The 20,937-nt window shown below is 38.1% G+C and overlaps 1 protein-coding gene across 1 annotated transcript in view; it reads left to right on the forward strand.

Annotated features, from left to right (window-relative positions):
* The window catches only part of LOC142342924 (uncharacterized), a 126,124-nt gene that overhangs the window by 16,215 nt on the left and 88,972 nt on the right, over positions 1 to 20,937 (forward strand). The window contains exon 5 of the mRNA XM_075394602.1: positions 18,445 to 19,101. Coding sequence (XP_075250717.1) covers positions 18,445 to 19,101 — 657 coding nt within the window. The remainder of the gene's footprint in view (positions 1 to 18,444; positions 19,102 to 20,937) is intronic.

Below are 20,937 nucleotides of genomic sequence, written 5' to 3' on the forward strand. Positions count from 1 at the left end.
GAGAATCAGGCGTAAAAAATAATCAGGCACAAACTTCGAAGCAGGTCAACTCAGTCAAGTAGTTTGCAATTAAATCTTAGAAACGCATGTGAAAAACACTTGCGCATTATAAATCTATTTTTACCGCGTAATTGTCTAAGTTTCTTGCCCACTTAGTTGCCCTCCGAAATCTGATTTTGGTTGCCTTTTTTAGTCGCCCTCTCAGACTAGTAAGATCTCATGTTTGACTCTTTCTCTAGTGTCGAGAAAAAGCGCCCGATTTTTTACACTCTAATTCTTTAGATACGCTAGAACATAAATCCTAGTTCTCTCATGCACAAAACTTGTCACAATGAAAATCCTTGTGCTTCTAAAGTTATTTTTCCGATGTCATCTGATCATGTCACTGGTTATATTCTGCGTAGTAGTAAAATTTGGGGTGGTCTACCGCACAGAAATAGGATCCCTCCCAGCCCAGTCTCGAACCAATTTCCTTATTGCTGGAAACATTCCTACACTGCAGAGCTACGGATACCTACAACTACTTTGACCAAATCACGCTAAAGGCAAAGCTGAGTAATGCAAAACTTATAGTACGGTTGCGGTAAGCAATTCGCTGAATAGTCATGCGATATTTTCTTAAATAATACAAAACTAACTAAGTTTTGTTTTTTAAATCATTAAACCTGAAATAAGGCAAGATGGTGCAGATGGTAACTCGCGTAAACGTATGATCCTATGGGTTACGTTGGCTTTTGGATTCCACCATAATTTATCAATTACAAACAAACAAAACTATCTCACTTTTGTCATTTTTTATCAAAGCTATCTCAGTTTTGGGTTTTTATCTGACCTAATTAAACAATTCGCTCTATAAAAACAACGAAGAAGTAAATTTCTCCCATTTATCAAAATAACCATGAAAAGCAGTCCAGAAACCTCGGATAACTACTGATTTATTGTTTACAACTTTCAAGTCCTAATTCCATCTGTTTTTCTTTGAATTTAACACAAAGCGACGCAAAGTCGAGCAAAGAGAGGGTAACGTCACGACTCAAGCTCAGCTGAAAGGACTAGCACATTGTTTTGACCAATTTACGAAATGGCAGTTTGCAGTTGTTAACCATGAGCCACAAAAGACACAGCAGCAATTCAGATAGTGTAATGACATACCATTTGAGCTCCAACACATTTTTAGTATTCAAACAATAATCTGAAACACATGGAAACGATTATTAAATCCGATATCCGTCATGAGAGTAAAGTCCTCTCTGAGATCAAAGCTAGAATTTTTACGCCAACAAGCGCTTCCCAGACCTTCAATGAGCAGTTCTTGCGATTTAATTCATCAGATATTGCAAGACGGTGAGATTTCCTCGAGCAATTCACAAGAAACGCTAATAAGGTAATAGACATATCACCTAAGCGTTGCACCGCAATGGATATATGGGAAATTGAACGATCTTGCCCGAATATACGATCGGAATCTGCAAGCATGACAGAATATCAGAGAATTTTGGCAAAAATTGAGAGCCTTGAGACTACCTTCTCCCCATTTAAACAAACTTTGGAAGACTATATTGATATTTTGGCAACTGGCTGGGGATCGATTTACAGAACTGACCACTCAGTTTATTTGGAAGTTCAATGTGGAATGAACAACTCACAGTGCACATGCTGGGAATGTTGGGATGCCCCATTAGAGGATAGCTGTGAAGTATACGAGGAAAATTTCGATGAGTCATAAAACAAACAAAGGAAGACAGATAAAAGAAAAACTTCAATCCAAATCATTTTCTGTAAATTTACTCTGTTAACCAGTTGGTTACGTAATCACTTTCATGATACCTATTCCTGATATTGATAAAGTTTTAAGCAACTTTGAAATTGTTTCTAAATTGTTTCCAACGAACAAAAGAACAAGGAATGCGTTTTTAGCTGTCTGTATGTTAATTGATCCAAACACCGGTCTGCAAATCATTAACAGATTGGCGCCGCATGGTGGGCTGAAGCAATTATTGTAGCCTTGTTTTTTTATGCAAATATTTCTTTGACCGTTTTGATCTAGAGCATTCTTTCAATTTTACTCCGCGAGTGACTTTCTCCCGCTTTACTTTTGTTGTTGTGCCCTAAATTGTTCTTATTCGGAAATTAAGTCTGCTGTTGGTTAATGCTTCAGTCTATTACCCGAGGTTGGAGGTTCGAGCTCCTCCTTGGTTGGAATATTTTGCGCGCTTAATGAATTATTTAGGCTACAGCCCGCTCTGATTGAAATTGCCCCGCTGTGTTCGACAGCAATTTGTGGACGCTAGTACGTTTATGTTGGTCCTAGAAAACAGGATAAACACATAAAGCCAAGAGGTTATTAAGTTGCTGAGAAGCACTCTGAACTGTACTAGCCTCTAAGGGTACAAATTGCCAAAGCTGCTGAAAATACACATCATACAATATATAATAATACAATATATGCTTAAAATACATTATATCGTGTTGTATTTACAATATATCATGGCGTATACTCCATGCACTCCCCCTCCCCCTCTATATCCCCGCCTGATCCCACCCCTGACCCTGCACTGAGATTTGGTATTGATACTAATCACTGTTTAGAGAATCGGGCGTAAAAAATAATCAGGCACTAAAACTTCGAAGCAGGTCAACTCAGTCAAGTAGTTTGCAATTAAATCTTAGAAACGCATGTGAAAAACACTTGCGCATTATAAATCTATTTTTACCGCGTAATTGTCTAAGTTTCTTGCCCACTTAGTTGCCCTCCGAAATCTGATTTTGGTTGCTTTTTTTAGTCGCCCTCTCAGACTAGTAAGATCTCATGTTTGACTCTTTCTCTAGTGTCGAGAAAAAGCGCCCGATTTTTTACACTCTAATTCTTTAGATACGCTAGAACATAAATCCTAGTTCTCTCATGCACGAAGCTTGTCACAATGAAAATCCCTGTGCTTCTAAAGTTATTTTTCCGATGTCATTTGATCATGTCACTGGTTATATTCTGCGTAGTAGTGAAATTTGGGGTGGTCTACCGCACAGAAATAGGATCCCTCCCAGCCCAGTCTCGAACCAATTTCAAAATCATACAGCTTATTGCTGGAAACATTCCTACACTGCCGAGCTACGGATACCTACAACTACTTTGACCAAATCACGCTAAAGGCAAAGCTGAGTAATGCAAAACTTATAGTACGGTTGCGGTAAGCAATTCGCTGAATAGTCATGCGATATTTTCTTAAATAATACAAAACTAACTAAGTTTTGTTTTTAAATCATTAAACCTGAAATAAGGCAAGATGGTGCAGATTTTAACTCGCGTAAACGTATAATCCTATGGGTTACGTTGGCTTTTGGATTCCACCATAATTCATCAATTACAAACAAACAAAACTCTCTCACTTTTGTCTTTTTTATCAAACCTATCTCAGTTCTGGGTTTTTATCTGACCTAATTAGACAATTCGCTCTATAAAAACAACGAAAAAGTAAATTTCTCGCATTTATCAAAAATAACCATGAAAAACAGTCCAGAAACCTCGGATAACTACTGATTTATTGTTTACAGCGTTTAAGTCCTAATTCCATCTCAGTTTTTCTTTGAATTAAACACGAAGCGACGCAAAGTCGATCAAAGAGAGGGTAACCTCACGACTCAAGCTCAGCTGAAAGGACTAGCGCATTGGTTTGACCAATTTACGAAATGGCAGTTTGCAATTGTTGACAATGAGCCACAAAAGACAAAGCAGCAATTGTTAACAAAGACACAGCAGCAATTCAGATAGTGTAATGACATACCATTTGAGCTCCAACACATTTTTGGTCTATTCAAACAATAATCTGAAACATGGAGACGATTTTTAAATCCTATATCCGTCATGAGAGTAAAGTCCTCTCTGAGATCAAAGGTAGAATTTTTACGCCAACAAGCGCTTCCCAGACCTTCAATGAGCAGTTCTTGCGATTTAATTCATCAGATATTGCAAGACGGTGAGATTTCCTCGAGCATGTCACAATAAACGCTAATACAGTAATAGACATATCACCTAAGCGTTGCACCGCAATGGATATATGGGAAATTGAACGATCTTACCCGAATATACGATCGGAATCTGCAAGCATGACAGAATATCACAGGAGAATTTTGGCAAAAATTGAGAGCGTTGAGACTACCGTCTCCCCATTTATACGAACTTTGGAAGACTATATTGATATTTTGGCAACTGGCTAGGGATCGATTTACAGAACTGACCACTCAGTTTAATTGGAAGTTCAATGTGGAATGAACAACGCGCAGTGCACATGCTGGGAATGTTGGGATGCCCCATTAGAGGATAGCTGTGAAGTATACGAGGAAAATTTTGATGAGTCATAAAACAAACAAAGGAAGACAGATAAAAAAAAACTTCAATCCAAATCATTTTCTGTAAATGCACTCTGTTAACCAGTTGGTTCCGTAATCACTTTCGTGATACCTATTCCTGATATTGATAAAGTTTTAAGCAACTTTGAAATTGTTTCTAAATTGTTTCCTAAAAACAAAAGTACAAAGAGTGCGTTTTTAGCTGTCTGTATGTTAATTGATCCAAACTCCGGTCTGCAAATCATTAACAGATTGGTGCAGCATATTGGGCTGATAGGACCTGGCGACAGTCAATTGCATGGCTATTTGAAAAATTCAAAGATCTTGAGAACTTATGCTGCTTTTCATGATGCTTACGGCTTTGTGAAGGAACAATATGAAATAGGACCAGGCTATGTCTACATGTTGTCGGAAATTTCGAGCCACTTTCTCTTTGGACACCTTACAGGAATCTTTTTTTGGATTTTGTTCAAACTGGTTTTTTGGTCCTGCTTTGAAGCTCTTTCCTTTTGAATAATTACGATACAGATAAATTCACACTACACATCTCTAAGCTTGCATCTCTGCATTTATCTCAGACAAGCATCAAACGAGAAATTATTTTGAGAAAACAGTGTCGGAGAAAAGTGGGTCAAAAATTTGTACTGGTACAAAACGAAATCGATCTCACAATATCTGAAGTAGAGCTGCTAGTAGAAGCATCTAAGTTATTGGAATATTTTATTACAATATTGCAACAGTTTGCCCAAATTCTGCCACCAGAGCCACCTCCCAGAACTACATGTTAGAAAGGTGGGTGACTTGCCAGACTGTCAGTTGGATTTTGCTACCAAAATTTTATTTGATCAGAACGACCAAGGGAGGCCAGCGTGGAAGCTATGTGGAAGCAGTGAAAGATCGGTAATCTGTTACGTTTTACACTTTTTTTACTAGGTGACATAGCAGTTAGTCTGTTTCTTTTTCATCACAAAATTTTCAACAAAGCCCTGCAGTTTGGTCGCTGCTAGCATTTAGTATTGGTTGTTTAATTCCAACCTCAAAATGAATAAGTTTATAGTGACTAATCCTCATTTTTTGTTGATGGTGATAGGACCCAGTGGCTCAGGCAAAACGCGATTGGTTGCTGAACTCATCTTTAAACAGAAAAAACTGTTTTACCCCTGTGTTGACAAAATAATATACATTTATCAAAATTGGCAAAAAATTTATTACGAGCTCTACAATAACTTGGGCACAGGAATCAGTTTTATTCAAAACCTTGTCTGTGGCAAAATTAATTCTACTCCCGATAAAGCTGGCCTACTGATAGTTTTTGACGACGTTACACTACTTTTCCACCCTGGACCTTAATGTTACTCACATGGTTTTGCAGAAAACTCCTAGAGATATCTTACAAATTGATGCACTTGGCCGTCAGCTGGGCAACCGCAAACTCGTTTTATCGGCCTATAAATTGGCAACCAGGGAGCCTTTTGGTCATTTGTTAATTGATCTGGATCCTAGGTGCAGTGAGCTTTTACGGCTGTGCTCCAAACTGACAGACCCTCACACAATATTTTACTGCTCAGAAATCTCGCAGATCGAAATTGAACTTGATGAATATTTCACAACATCAGACTACATTCAAACTGCTTATAGACTTCAAAGCTGTTCTGAAGCGCTTCGCAATACTTCACCTAAATGATAATTTCATAAAGTTTTAACTGGATTGCATATATATAACATTGTTCAGGGAAATGTCTCATTAGCAAACAGTGTACTTAAAGAGAACAAATTACGAAAATTCAAATACATTCTCACAGTTCTGTGCAACAAAAAGTTAAACTCAATCAGAAACGAAAGTTTTTAGCAATAAATCAAGGACTGCTGCTTATTAAGTTGATCTACGAGCCAATTCAGAGGCTTTTTGAAATGAACCATCGCAATAAATCGATCGCTCAAAAGTTCATTCTCATTTCACAACAAACATACGATGAGCTGCTAAACGCAAACAACACAATGAGACAAGAGTTCACATCAGTTAAAGAAGTTTTACTATCAGACAGCAGGGCAAATGAATCTGATATTGCAGCCTAATTGAGCGTTGCAGCTACATTAAACAAAAATTTAAAACAGTAATCAGATCAAGAATCTCCTGAAATTCTAGCCAATGAGCAATTTCAGACGAATCTGAGCGGAAACGAGGCAAAACAATTTGTAGAAGACTTTTTGTCAACTGGCATGTCGAGTGGTAAAGTTGAAAAATCCAAAACAATTATCAAACTACTGCAAAATTCAGACACAATAACTGTTGACAAGCAAACCGGAAGAATACAAAGCAGAAGAGGAGGCCCTCCATCACATAGCTATCTATTTGACTTGCTGATCAATATCCAGAATCCAACGAAGAAATTTTCCAACGGAGATCTTGAATTGATAAAGGAATTAAACATTGCACATCTGATAGCAAACACAAACGCCAAAGCAGTAAGCCCAAAGCTGACAAGAGACTAACACCACATGGCTCTCCATGTTTGCATCCAGGTGTTGAAGATCTTTGCAGCCTAATTTATTAAACTACTTCTATTATTAGGCGGAGTAGAGGAGAATGCAGTCCCCACAAAGAAACTTAAAAGCGGAAATTGCAAGAAACTAATAGGAAAAAGTACAAAAAACAAGTCCCCTTTATTACTGCACGATATGTGGTTGGGTCCATAGTCAATGCTCTGGGTTGTTTAATGCAAACGAATACAGCAGCGATAACTTTAACTGCACCAAATGGAAGCGCGAAAGAGTTGTATCAACGGCACTTTCAAACAACAAGGACCTGCAAACGATACAAATTTTTACTAAGTCAATCATCCTTCTGCATATGGCAGCATTAACAGTCTAATCAAGGAAACTGGACTCAAACGGCAGACTGTCGAGAACTACCTAACACACAACTCAACATATACCAAATTCAAACAAACGAGACACCGTTTTCACGACTTAAAGTACAATCCTATCGGTTGAACGAAATCTGGCCACTAGATCTTGCTGATATGCAATCACTAGCCAACGACAATAGTAATACTCTATATCTATTAGTGGCTGTCGATGCATTGATTCGCTTTCTGCGGTTTCAACCATTGAAAGATGAGTACGCGTGAACAACGAGGCGTGCTTTTGTCGCCATGATATCCAAAACAAAACCAGAAAATTGGGGAGTGATGATGGGAAAGAATTTCTAGGTTCATTTAAATAAACTTTGTGAGCAAAAAGATATAATCATATACTAAACAAGAAACGAAAAGAAAGTTTTATTTGCAGAGCGCAACTTCCGATCAATCAAATCATTAACACATTAATATTAAACGAAAATCACACCAGCAATTACATTGACAACTTGCAGCGCTTCGTAACGGTATTAAACGCCCGAGTAAACAGGATAACAGGGCTTGCACCCAAGAGCGTCACAAAGCAACATACAGGCTAATTAGTATCACTCAACTTGAACGATAAGATCCAGAAACCACAATTTTCTGTTGGTGAAACTGTTCGTATTAAAAAAAATTGAAACACTTCTCCGTGGTTAGAGAATTGAATTCAGTCATGAGATTTTTAGAATAGATAAGATACTCACTCTCAACCCTCCAACTTATCGATTAGTTTCCCACGAGACAAGTGAACAATTTGCGGCAGATTGTACGAATCTGAGCTGACAAAATTTTTAGAAACATAAAAATGGTTAATGTAGAACACTCGAATAGTTTCTCGATAAATTTCATCTCCAATTCATCCACGTACAACTATCCCCGAAATGCAATGTCATCTTTCACCAACCTGCTCCCCAGATCAATGGACCTCAACAAAAATTTCGGTCAATGTCAAGTGGTGTTGGTGGAAATCTCATGGCCGGCAAAATTCAAAACTGTAACGCAAGGAATTATACAGCTTCATCAACTTCAAAATGAAAATTCAGATTCAGCCGACTGCAACGACGACGACGAGTCGATAGCATCAACAAGTGCTGACGAACTGTACGTCGAAATAGGTCGTGGCCGCCGCCATCGTGGAACAACCAACGCATCCATTACTTTTCAAAAAGCTCGAAACTTGAGAAACTGGTTATTACCCAACTCTTGACCATTTGATGACTAAGATTTTTTTAAAATCCTTTAGAAGTAAACGAGAGCACTGGCTAATGAAATGGAGCGTGTCGAATCAACGTAAAAACCAAAACTATTTTCCACAGACAACAAGAGCGATACCCTATCAACAGAAGATTTTCAAACGGCCACAAGCTCTAGCGAAGGAAAGCAAACAGAGGGAGATGAATCAACCAGAGCAAAAGGTCCATCTAATATTGAACTCCTTTCTACAGACCTTCAAAAAATTCTCGAAAACAATCTCTTGAAGCTAGGAGTCGAGCCCAAATATCCAATTGACCTACTCGGTGGGCGAAATACGATGTTTGTTTACTGTGATCTCATCCGAGATGAATTTTTGGGAAGCACCCAGACTTCACTTCTTAGATCCGTACCTCTAACAAAAGTTACCAACAAAATTGAAAACACACCAATCATTTGTCATCATTCGTTCTCCAACCTGCAGTGGAAACCGGTTGTGAAGTCGATCATTTCAATCAATAACCATAACTTTTTGCGACGAAACAGGCCAATTAATGCCATTTCTATCAATTGGTCGCAGTTGGCTGACACTACAAATTCCTTTCTTACCCGATTAAATCATTCTTCCCATAGCCAACAGTCAAAGCAGTCGCAACCAATATTTAAGTAGTAGACGCACACTATGACTCACAAATTGCGAGAAATCAAGACAATTTTTTTACTCACGGCGGCCCCGCAAGTCAATTAGGGTCAGGCGCCGCTGGCCTTGGCGCCCTCGCTGTGAGAATTGGTGCACACTACCACTTTTGAGATAATGTGCGCTTTCTTTTGCTAAAACAGTTGGACGGAATTTAGTGAGCGCTGCAATCCCTGAGATTGGAGAAATAATAGGAAAGAAGCGGCTGAAAACGGTAGCAAAAAGTTCTATCAAGAAATCACTTGCTAAAAGCATAGCAGACTCCGTCGCAGGAACGCGAGCGCCGGACGCGCTGGGTTTTGAGAACATCCGCGTCGGGCGGGCAAATCCGCGCTGCCGTTCCGTCCGCTCGGTGCGAGTCCTCCTAAACAAACACCCTTATCAGCAAACAAACAGAAGATAAAAACATCTTCGGCACAAAAGCGACGAGCGAGTACGCCCATTTCTAAAGAGAACAAAGCCCAAACGCAGTCGAAAACATATTTTATCAAACATACGGTAATAAAAAATGGCCGAGTTTACGAGCCTAGCGACCGATATTGAAAATCCAGTAGCCCTTACAGCTCTTGATTTTTTTGAAAAACCCAATGTTCTCGTTAACTATGAAAGTGGATTTGATCAAGAAACTTTACCCAAAAGTGGGTTCAAGAAGGCCAGCTTTGGACTTTTTAATCAGTGCTTTTAATCATTAGACCAACGCTATTGCCTGGACCGTAACTACATTCAATTGGGGCTTCAAGTAGTTATTTATACAGCAGAAGGTAAAGATCGCGTAAAAATAAATGATGCTAGCAAAGTCGTGTTTGCTAACAACACACTCCATAGTCTGTTTTCTCAAGTTGAGGTATATGCTAATGCAATTCTGATCTCTGACAGCAACAACAGTTATCATCATCGTGCATTCCTTGAGACAGAGTTGACAACAAACAGCGATAGTAAGGAGACATGGGCGGCCTGTCAAGTTTACAGTTACGACCCCGAACCTTCCTCTAATGCCAACAAATCTGAATTGCTTCAGAAACAAAGGAAATGTACCTTGGAATCAGAATGTCTCCAGTCTATACGGGACCCTTTATGTAGATTTCAGCTGTGAAAAACTGATGATCCCAGAAGTTGACGTTCGAATTGAGCTTTATCGCCCTTGCAACGAATTTAGCTTGATAAGTAGGGCATGACGCTGACCAATTGTTAACAGCAGTTATAGAAAAATCTTCATTATTTGTCCTTAAATTAACTGTCGCTGAGTGTGTTCCACTTTCCATTGAGAGAGCATTGCTTAAAGCCCCAGCGAGATATCCTTACATCGAATACCTATGCAAGAGTTTCATTGTGGTCGGGGCAAAATTATTTTGTCAAAGATTCCATATTTGGTACGGAACCCATCTGGCGACTAACATTGCAGGGTGGCAAACGAAAAGTTCATATGTTCAAAGAACTCAAATCCTTTTTTGTAGAATAAGTACGGTTTAAAAAGAATACGCATCCGCGTATAATTTAATTGAAATTATACGCGGAAGCGGTTTACCAATAGCAGGCACTCCAATAGACACTGAGAGCAATGTTCATATATATCACAACAGCCTATCAGCACTCGGCTTCAAGAACGGTGGAGACAAAATTTCTCTAGAAGATATTGTAAAATTCATTGTGACTTTTAAATTGACATCACAGGAGGCATGAAAAAACCTTACATTTTTTATTCCCGGAACTAACTGGAGCAACTAACTATTACTCTCAAATTATTCTTCTCTGAGGCTCTTCCAGAAGCAGTAGAGCTCTTTATGATTGGAGAACGCTTCAGTCAAGTGTTCATTGATGCAAAAAGGAACGTTTCTAAGAACCAGACAATATTCAATGGATAATGTCCGCTTAAAAAACATAGTGAAATTTTTGCGTGCTCAAAGTTCCTTTTGGAGGTGTCTGGTCAGCCGACAATTTCCCAAGAATAGAAAAAGAGCCACGTTTTCAGATAATTAACACTTCACCTGTTAAACTAAAGGGTACTCACGGGATACTACTTGTTGCAATAAGCTCATTTGTATCTACTGTAGACAGGCATGGAAAAGAGAAACTGAAATCATTTGTTAACATAATAATTTTGGAATAGCCTCGACATTCCATTGAGTTTCTTTATGGATTTCTGTCAAATATTGGTTTTGCTTTACTCTGATAATTCCGCTAAGTATACTATACATGAGACTGCTTCTTCCTCTCACCCGCCATCTCCCTCCTGCAAACTATGCGGACTCTACTGCATATACGCAGCAATAAAAATTTTTGAAAAGTTAGGGCATGCCTATTACAGACAAGCAACCGACCACCTCAAGGCAACAAAGCAGTTAAGATTAATCCTTAAAAGTGCAGGAAAAAATATTGGATTGATTAACAAATTAAATTTAAGATATTCTAATACCTACTTTGAATTTTGTGTAATAAAACTTTAACCCAGAAATAATATTCTGAATGTGAGTATTGAACAATTATCCGAGATCGCTTGGGAGGCTCTGATTCAAAATAAATCTCACAATCATCTCCATCGTCAACAACACTTTGAACCGATAATTAATCCTGTGCATTGTACCCCTCGGCCAGCCCTCTATCTCACGATGATCATCGTCTTGGTCACTGAGATCGCTCCTATTCACCACTGCCTCCTATTCATCATATTCTCGCGGGAAATACCCGGGATCAGGTGCGGCTAAAACAAAACAAAATTAGAAATCTATATTCCAAATAAAACAAAATAAAATAACCAAAACCAAAGGAGAACTTGATGAAATTCCGGACACCGATTCCAAATCAAAGGATGACAGTTCCCTGAACTGATCCTCTTCATCAGTCGAGTCGCAGCTGTCATCATCAACGTGAACAACATCTGCACAACCATCAGGAGTAAGTTTTGAGATGCTCGGCTTCTTCTGTAGGCTATAATGGCCGTAAGGAAGTGTATCCACGCTATTAGCAAGTATAAATCGTTTGTCATGGAAACAACTTAGAGCTGTTTTATTTGTTGTAGTAACTTTGATCTGATGATTGGAAGAATGAACCCTTGTCATTGGCGCGCGGCTGCTGATACCTCTTTGAAGACATCCAGGTATTTCTGATGCAGAGATTTTTTCAGGACTTTTTGAACAGGTTTTGCACTTTGTTTAACACCACCAGCAAATTCAATACTGTACATTTTGGACCGCACGATAACGCTTTCTTCTAAAATTGCCCCATTTAACTCATTGTTAAAGGAATTTTTGTTTGTTGGGTCAAAGAGGGGATGCGAAGTTGGGTAGTAACTGAGATCAAGGAAGTGCTTGAAATGTTGCATGTCTCTGTAGAGATATGCACTTTTACGCAATAGAGAAGCGAGTCAGCGTCTTTATATGTAACACTAATTCTCTTGACGTATCTAGGTCTCATCTCGTTATAATGAAAATTTTATAGAGCAAGCTATGAATGATCCAGGATCGCTGCTCCAACAGGTGTTGGTTTGTCCCACTTTATATTTGTTACAGATAAATATACCGAGCACAGTTCTCAATAATAATTTGAAAAGTTTTGAAGGTTGGCTTCGACGTAAGTTTTGAGGCTTTGCTTTCTTCTGAATCAAATTGAATATTTTTTCTATTCCCTTTATTCTCGCTTGTTTTACCAAAACATGCGTTAGACAGCAGTTTGTAAAAATTTTTCTCAAAGGTTGTTGCCGCCTCTTTACGCTTAATCGTATTTTTTTCTATATAAGCGCGCAGCCAGTCTGATTCATTGAATGGAAGAACGCGATAAAGAGCCAGTACTTAAAGCCCCTGCTCTGATTAAAATATTAGGGTTTCAATATGGCAGATGTATTGCTGCTTGGGAAACAACGTCTCCACTAGCTTTGCCAGAGATGTCCTGTTCGCAGCCTTCAGGCGCCAAGGGGCAATCAGAGTGATCATGAATTGATGCTGGGTAATCTAGGTCTACTTAAACAAAATAACCCCAACTACTGTTCGTCACCGAAAGGGGGCAAACCAATTTCATCAATGATTTAGAAACAGTCAAATATGAGTAGGGAAAGAGACCTTTACTCCTAATTTTTCTGAAGTCGGAATTGAAATAACTTTGAAAATGGTGTCTGAGAAGTTTCAAATCATCAACTTGAAGTGTCTGCGCTAAAGAATCAAGAGCTGAAGCCATGAAGTTGAAACTACCAAGAAATCGAATTGCGTTCTGAACAATTCTTCCAACACCACATTTGTTTATATAACTACGTATCGGAACTTCAACCGAAAAAGAAATAAACGTTTCGTCAGTTCTTGAAACTGTCGAAAGATTTTGGTTATCCTTCAGCTTCAGGTATTTGACATATGTGATGCGCATCATAACGAGGTAGATCGTGGAAGAAAACGGAGGAAAGATCCTACAGTTAGCATCAAATTGCACGCATTGTGAGCCACCCCAAAAACTGTTCCTGTTAAATGACAATGATTTCGTCCTGTACCTTTTCGTCGTCCATTGCAAAACATATCTGACAAATGCAACAGGGGTTGACCTAATTTTCAATAAGCTCACGTTTTTGGAATTTGATAGCTTCAGAAAGCGTTGACATTCGGATTCTGTCCATTTGACCCAGCTCCGCAAAGTGTCCATCAAATCTGCAATTAATCTTGGCCTCTAAAACTTCTCCATGCGGACCTCAGAATTTCTGCTGTCAACGAGAACAACACCAAAACTACAGAGATACTGATTTTCGATAACACAACCTGAAGCACGTCCATTATTCAGGCCGTTTTCAATAAGCACCTCAACGGATTCCAATGAATCCGTCCGCACATCAGGAGCTTCTAACTCCGCATACGCAAAAAATTTTTGACTTTTTTTTATATTACTGTTGAGCCATCTTTGGGCATTTCAATAACTTGCGGCTGATTGTGCTCGCAAAGAGATTTATGAAGTTTTTTTTCTCGTGCAATGCTCTGCAGACAACGCTTACAAAACTTTCTTATATTGTTCTTCGACCTCGCAGTGGCAGGAGATTGGAGCAAAACTCATCACACGATCAGATTGGAGAAGCAAATGTATCCGCTTCGAGGAATTTTTGTACTTTGTCAAGCAAACAGGGTAAATCTTTTTTTTGTTCGTACGCAAATACATCGATTTTCAAATGATTGTTTTTCTCAAGCGTTGGAATGTCAGCTAAAGCTATTGAAATTTTGCGTGGATTGTAAAATAAACGGCTGAAATGTTGCCGATAGCTTTCAGGACTTTCCTGAGTTTGTTTCACCGTAAAAAGTGCAGCTAATACAGAGTAAAGGAAGCACAGATTGTCTTTCCAGTTTCTTATGTTAAGAATCGACTTGGTTGATTTTCAAGTTCTGGCGGCAAAGCGATATAAGAACCAGCCCGAAGAGGCGAAAATTTCGAAATTTTGAGTTCGACCAGGTTTAATTTTTCATTTACCCAGCCACTACCAGCCGTGCAAAAAACGTTCATTTTAGACAAAAGTTTATCGACGTGCGCATAATGTTCGTCAGCGGTTGAGTTGTTGAGAGACCTTCCATTGGACTCTTGAAGTAGCAGACAGTGCTATCGTCTGTTAAGGGCTTGTCGAAACTTACTTCACGGCAAATTCCAAAATTAATTTTAATCAAAGCTTCCAATTTTCTAACAAATTCTTCAATGACAGTTTCGTTATTCACAAGAAACTCAAAAGGGTCAAAGCTAGAGTCGTTTGTCATTTTCAATAGAAAAGACTGAAAATGTTATCTCACATCTTTTCTCTCACGCTCCAACACAAACTCATGGCTCTGCTGTAATTCAGATGGTTTAGTTCTAGTGTAGAGGCGACAACTGAATGTTCGTCAGAGCAGTGATTCTGTCAGTCCTCTTCCAGACCAAAAAACGTTTGGCAAGAGGTGCATCTTTACTTATATGAATATTCTTGAGATGACGGACTAAATTTTTGGCAAGCGTAAACGTTGTTGGGCAATGACCGCATCAAAAAGTTGTATCAAAAAGCTTGCAGTGCTTTTGATGTTTATGAATAAGGTCTTGTTGTTTGGAAAAGTTTTCGTTCAAAAAGTTTGATTTCACCATATTTCCTCAACCAAAATTTATTATTTGGATTTATCCCAATGTCACTACCAAAATGCTCTTTAACTAGCAAGACACGCCTTCAGAAAATAATCTGATTAAAATTAGGTAGAGGATAAGGACAATTTTTATTCGATTATCCTGAAATCCTTGTAGCAGTTTGGCCACAAGGAAAGCTCTGGCGTTGTTCTATGAAAAGCCCCAGAAAAGATGCGAGGAAACAGTTTATTCAACACCTGGAAGCCAAGCATCTTTTGTAAGTTTTAGTCCCGAAGTGGGTGGAGGATAGTCTAGAAACAGACTGCGACCGAAAGAAGTCTGTTTTCTAACTATCCTCCACCCGACTTCTGCCTGGTCCCTTCGGACGAAAGAGAGGTAGTCAGGTCTGACAAAAGACAGAGGGAGGTTTCAGTACCCTTGGTGAGGTATAAGAGAACTCCAGGAAACAAAAAGAACAAAACTAAATGTTTTGATCATCAACATTTTGCAACTAGCATATCTTTCACAACACCAAGAACACTGAACTCTTAAGTCTCTTTTACTATTAAAAAAATTCATAATCTAAACAAGTATTAAAAGAGGTCATCAAACTTTTCGGAATATGTCATTCACAAAGACAAACTGTCCGTCCCGTGATGGACAGGACGATTAAAGAGTGCGTATAATTTTTGGTCAATTACACCCTTCTTACTCTCAAAAATACGGAAGAGCAGAACTCTTCGAATTCTCCTGGCATGAAGTTCCTGCTGCGTGCGAGGCAGTCTAATCGTATAAACAGGAGTATTTGCTACAAATTTTACAATTAGAAACATCTTTGAGCATTTGCAAGCACCGTCCCTATTCAACCTAAGCAGAGCAGCTTTGATAAGTCTGTTTATACAGAAAAGAGCGCGACGCAAAGCAAAAACGACGGGATCAAAAAATACTGAATTTAAAAAGAGGCAAAAATATTAATGATAAACTGATAATTGAGGATACCAGTAAGAACTACTTCCAGCTTCTATTTTAACTACAAAGCGTTCACAATCCGGAATTGATATGGCGCTGACCATACACTTGATAATTTAACTACGCCAAAAAAGATCAGCGCAGTCCCAAAGGAAGAACTTCGTTCTTCTTGTTGAAAAAGGAAGAACCCTGCTCTTCGGAAGCACCTGGCATAAATTTCCTAAAACCCCAATTTCTTCAATAATTTAGTTTTTGTAACATTCTTTAACATCCCAAACTCCGAAAGCCTTTAAACAGAGTTTGCATTTGACACGAACAACCCTCACCTCGTAGAATTGTTTCTATTTAGATTCCGACACCAGGTACTACCGGTTCGCAGTCAAATGCTTTGACCCCAGGACATCATATTGAGTTTCTTCTACCTAAATGGAGATATTTGGGAGCTTAGGTATACCGAAATGCAATTGCGAGAATTTACGGCCCTAATGATTACCAAACAGTACAATCTAGCGAAACGAGATAGAATCACTAAACGAATGATTGCTATTGCTGAAATCAAACCAACCAAAAGAGTAAAGAATGAGAGCGAAAACAACCCACCCGAGGTTGTTGACTTGGCGTCAGAAGATGACTTGCCTGATAAAATTTCAGAGAATCATCAGATTAGAATTTTAGAAACTTAATCTAGAAACTAAAAACTTGTAACTTTGTTGGAAGTGTATAAACTAATACTGTTATGGAACTGTATATTGTTCAATTCTCTTATTAATTGAAAACAACTCCATCTGAATTAGAACTCTTTGGTTCAAATTTTGTGTTTCTTACTTCAGCATAATTATAAGACCCAAGCTAATCAATCGGGTTTTCATGGTTGATTTCATTAGACAAGTCTAGATAAAATTGGTTTTATTTGACGAGGCTAAAGCACAAAATGTGATGAATGAAAATCAGACAATAAAAATTTTGTTGTCTTCTTTTGTCTACTGTTGAATTGTTTTTGATTCATATTTATTTTTATCAAATAACGATTTGGTAAATTGAGCACACAAGACAAAGAAGCACAACGGACATCAAGCAATTTGGTCAATTTGCAATACGTCAAACACAAAGATAGAGCAGTAATTAATGAGCTAACAAACTCACTTTGTATGAACTAACTTTGATGAAGTTTGGTATATGTTTGTCAAAAAATGTGGCAAAAAGATGCTCCTGTAGTACGGTGGTTTAGGCTAAAAAGCTATAAGAAACAACTTAAGGGTATATAAAGCACCAAATGATTGGGTTCGAGACTAATTATTGAAGGGAGACATTTTCTGTGCGGTAGACCACCCCAAATTTTACTACTCTGCGTACATTTTATCATATTATTAATTGCTCTTGAACGCAGTTCATAGCAATTATTGTAAACGTGTGTGTCTTTTTATGCAAAGTTTTCGCTTGACAATTTTGCGCTTTTCTTCTAGAACATTCTTGACTTCTCAAGTGACTTTTTCACGCTTTCGGTCATCATTTCGAGTGATCGCTAGTGCTCCGAAGTAAAGCTTGTTGCTAATATAAAATCGGTTGCAGCATAGGTACGATAATTGACCCGTAGCGCAGTGGTTAGTGGGAGTGGGCATGGATCGGGAGGTCAGTGGTTCGAATCCCGGTGGGGTCGAGGTTTTTTGCACCCATTAAGAAAAATTGATCCATACTAAAGACCATGAATTAAATTGCCTCGCCTGTCGTTCTAGAGCAATTCTTTCGACATTTGTCGGTTTATGTTATTTGACTTGACCTAAATAGTTCGAGTCATAAGTTTTATACGTGTTGAGTTACTAGACTATGCAATTCCGATTTATGAAATATATTAAAAGACAAGGTATCGAAGGGAACACTAATCATTAATTAATCCTTTTTTTATAAAATATATTAAAAGACAAGGTATCGAAGGGAACACTAATCATTAATTAATCGTTTTTTTGAAATGGTAATTGATTGAGCTTTCCAAATAGCAAATTTTAAAAAAAATCTAATCTACTTGGCATTGAAAAGGGCAAATCGTTGCAGGTTTATTGTTGATTAAATTGTCATGGTTTTATGCTTTTCGCGTTCGAATGTTTGTTTTTTTCACATCGCCGATTTAAGTGTTAGGAAATTTTAAGTTTGCTACTTTATCTAGGGTAACGGGTTGATGATGGAACTTTAGATGAACACAAATTCAATGTTTAATTTAGGAGACTGCCTTTTTGTTTTGGAGTACAAGTCGTGTTTCCTATAGTTATAGCTATTAACTGAATGTACGATTTGAATTACTTTCAGGGTACTCAACCTCACCTCAAGGCTCATTGGTTTCTTCTTCCACAGATGACGTCATATCGGTCGTACCCTCTTCCACGCCATCACCCTCCCCCTCCTCACCTTCGGGTTCACTCACAACCCATAGCAACAAAGATGCAAACAATCATAATTTATCAGTCGCTGCTCAACAAACAGCTTCGATCCAAAGTCACAATTCATCAAGCTACAATTTTGACGGAGCATCTTTACAACAACAGGGTAGCGTTGATAATTTTCATCCTTACCACAAAAATAAATCTCCGAAAAAAGTGATAAGAAGACAAAAGAGAAAAGATAAAACTAAACAGATATCACAAGGTGTGTCAAATTCGAACCCAGAGTCACCTCATGATAACATACTAAGTATTGCTCATCAACATGTGAAGCCACAAGGATTGCTAAATCCAAATGAGACCTACATATGTGGTAATGAAAAGCCACCTCAACAACGGGAACCGAGGAGTCAAATATCGGACGATAATGATGAGGTATCTCTGTCTTTGTCACCGGAACGCGAAAGTGAGATGAGCATTGGATCTTCTGCTGCGGTGATAACTGAAGTGGCGACGAGGGCTCATACTGAGCTGCGACTAGATTTGAGGGGAGATTTTGGTGGCTCTGGCTCTTTAACAAATGAAGGTTAGCAGCATTATGTGCGTATGTCCTGTTATTGAATGCTCTGAGCCTAAGCACTATCCTTACTACGTTGCTATGGAGAATTAGACAAGTTTTTCTAACAGTTTTCTGGTAAATTTGATTGCAATAATTTGGTTGCAAAGCAACAAAGTTCAGTTATTTGTCGCTTTTAATGTTCTTTCTTTGGCTTGTTGAGCAATGAATACCCATATTTTTAAGGTCGGCAAAACGAAATGGAGTTAACCCCTTTTTCGTGACAAAATAAGTTGTAAAAGTCCCCAACTTTAGTCGCTTTCAAACTTCACGGCACGTCAATTTTTTGCTTACACCATCACACCAACGGTGAGAGGAAAATTTGATGTGTAATTGCAAAAAGTTTTAGAACATATTTTAAAATGCAATAACTCAAATGTTGAAACGTTAGCAGTTTTTGCAATGTCTGCATACCTAATGTGATCTGATTTCACCACTGTTCAAAAATTGATTATTAATAGCCGCACAGCGATAGCTGGGGCTATTATTGGCCTTCTTGATTTTTTTTTGCAATTCAAAGAATTTGAATTGTATTGGGGCGCTGTCTTTTTACGACTCGAAGAGGAGTATTGGAGAAGTCCTTTTTAAATCAATTTTATTGGAGTGATTTTTGAAGCGGGAAATTAAACGCGTGAAAAAATTTGGAGTGATTTTGGTGCTGAACAAAAGTGAAGAGCGCAGCGAAAAGATAGTGGTTATTGTTCATATCGCTGTTTTTGAGAGAGCGAGAAATTGATGTGTGAAAAAATTTTCGCTGAGCGAGCGAAATTTTTTTGTTCACGTGCGGCTTTTAAAAGCAGTTTTTTTGCAACTTTTGATGGTTATGAGGTTTGATTATGATATTGTATTAGTTATAAGCTTGTTTCAATAGGAATTGAAGGTTTCAAGTGGTTAATTTGAGTTTAATGCTAATTTAGAGGTTTTTGATCAGTTTTGCTGATTTTAGACAAAATTTAATGATTTTTTGCCTGTTTTTTTGTTTTAATGCTTTAAGTGGGATTTGAATAGAACCTTGTTCTTTAAGGAATATTCATATAGTAATTGACTGAAGTTTTCTTGGTATAAATTAATTTTTTCTTTGGAAAATTGACAGAAAGTGACTTTTCTTAGGAAAAAAATGACTTGCCCATTGTTTTGCCAGCTTCTCATTGCTCCAATTGCAAAGGAACTTTCCTCGGCGTTATGTTTCCTTTTACTATTAAAAAAGTTTTTCTAGTTTTTTTGTTCAGTTTGTTTTTGAATGCCGTTTTTATTTTTCCTAACATTTTTATGGCATTTGGGGAGGTTCAGGGTTCACAATAGTTGTGCTAGTTGTTAGTCATAGGTATAGGCAATTTTCTTCTTCGAGTCGTTTCCGGAGTTCTTCCGGCTATGTTTCTTTTTAAGATCTGTTCACACGTTTTCACGATTTTTGAACTCAAATTGGAGTAGTGATTTTGATCACGCCGAAACAGGAAGTGGAGCGAAAAAGCCCGTGGTTTTGCGTCGTGAAATTTTTTCGCTCTAATTTTAAAGTACAGTGAGGAAACGGTGTTTGAACAAAAATTTGCTTTCTCGGTAGTGGTTTTTTGTTCACATGCGGCAATTTCGCTTTGATGTTTACTGTTTTTTCGACTTTTTTGGATGGGATTTTTTAAATGGTTTTTCCAATCCATTCATAGTTCATTCTAGGCCTGGTTTCTTTTGTTTGAACCAAATTTCCATTTCTCGCTGGTGGTTTTTTGTTCACATGCGGCATTTTGACATTGATTTTCTGTTTATTTTTATTTTTTTGATCTGATTTTTTAAGAAATGGTTTTCCATTTC

Source organism: Convolutriloba macropyga, chromosome 7 (assembly GCF_964194025.1).
Source record: "Convolutriloba macropyga chromosome 7, txConMacr16.3, whole genome shotgun sequence".
Taxonomy (NCBI): Eukaryota; Metazoa; Xenacoelomorpha; order Acoela; family Convolutidae; genus Convolutriloba; species Convolutriloba macropyga.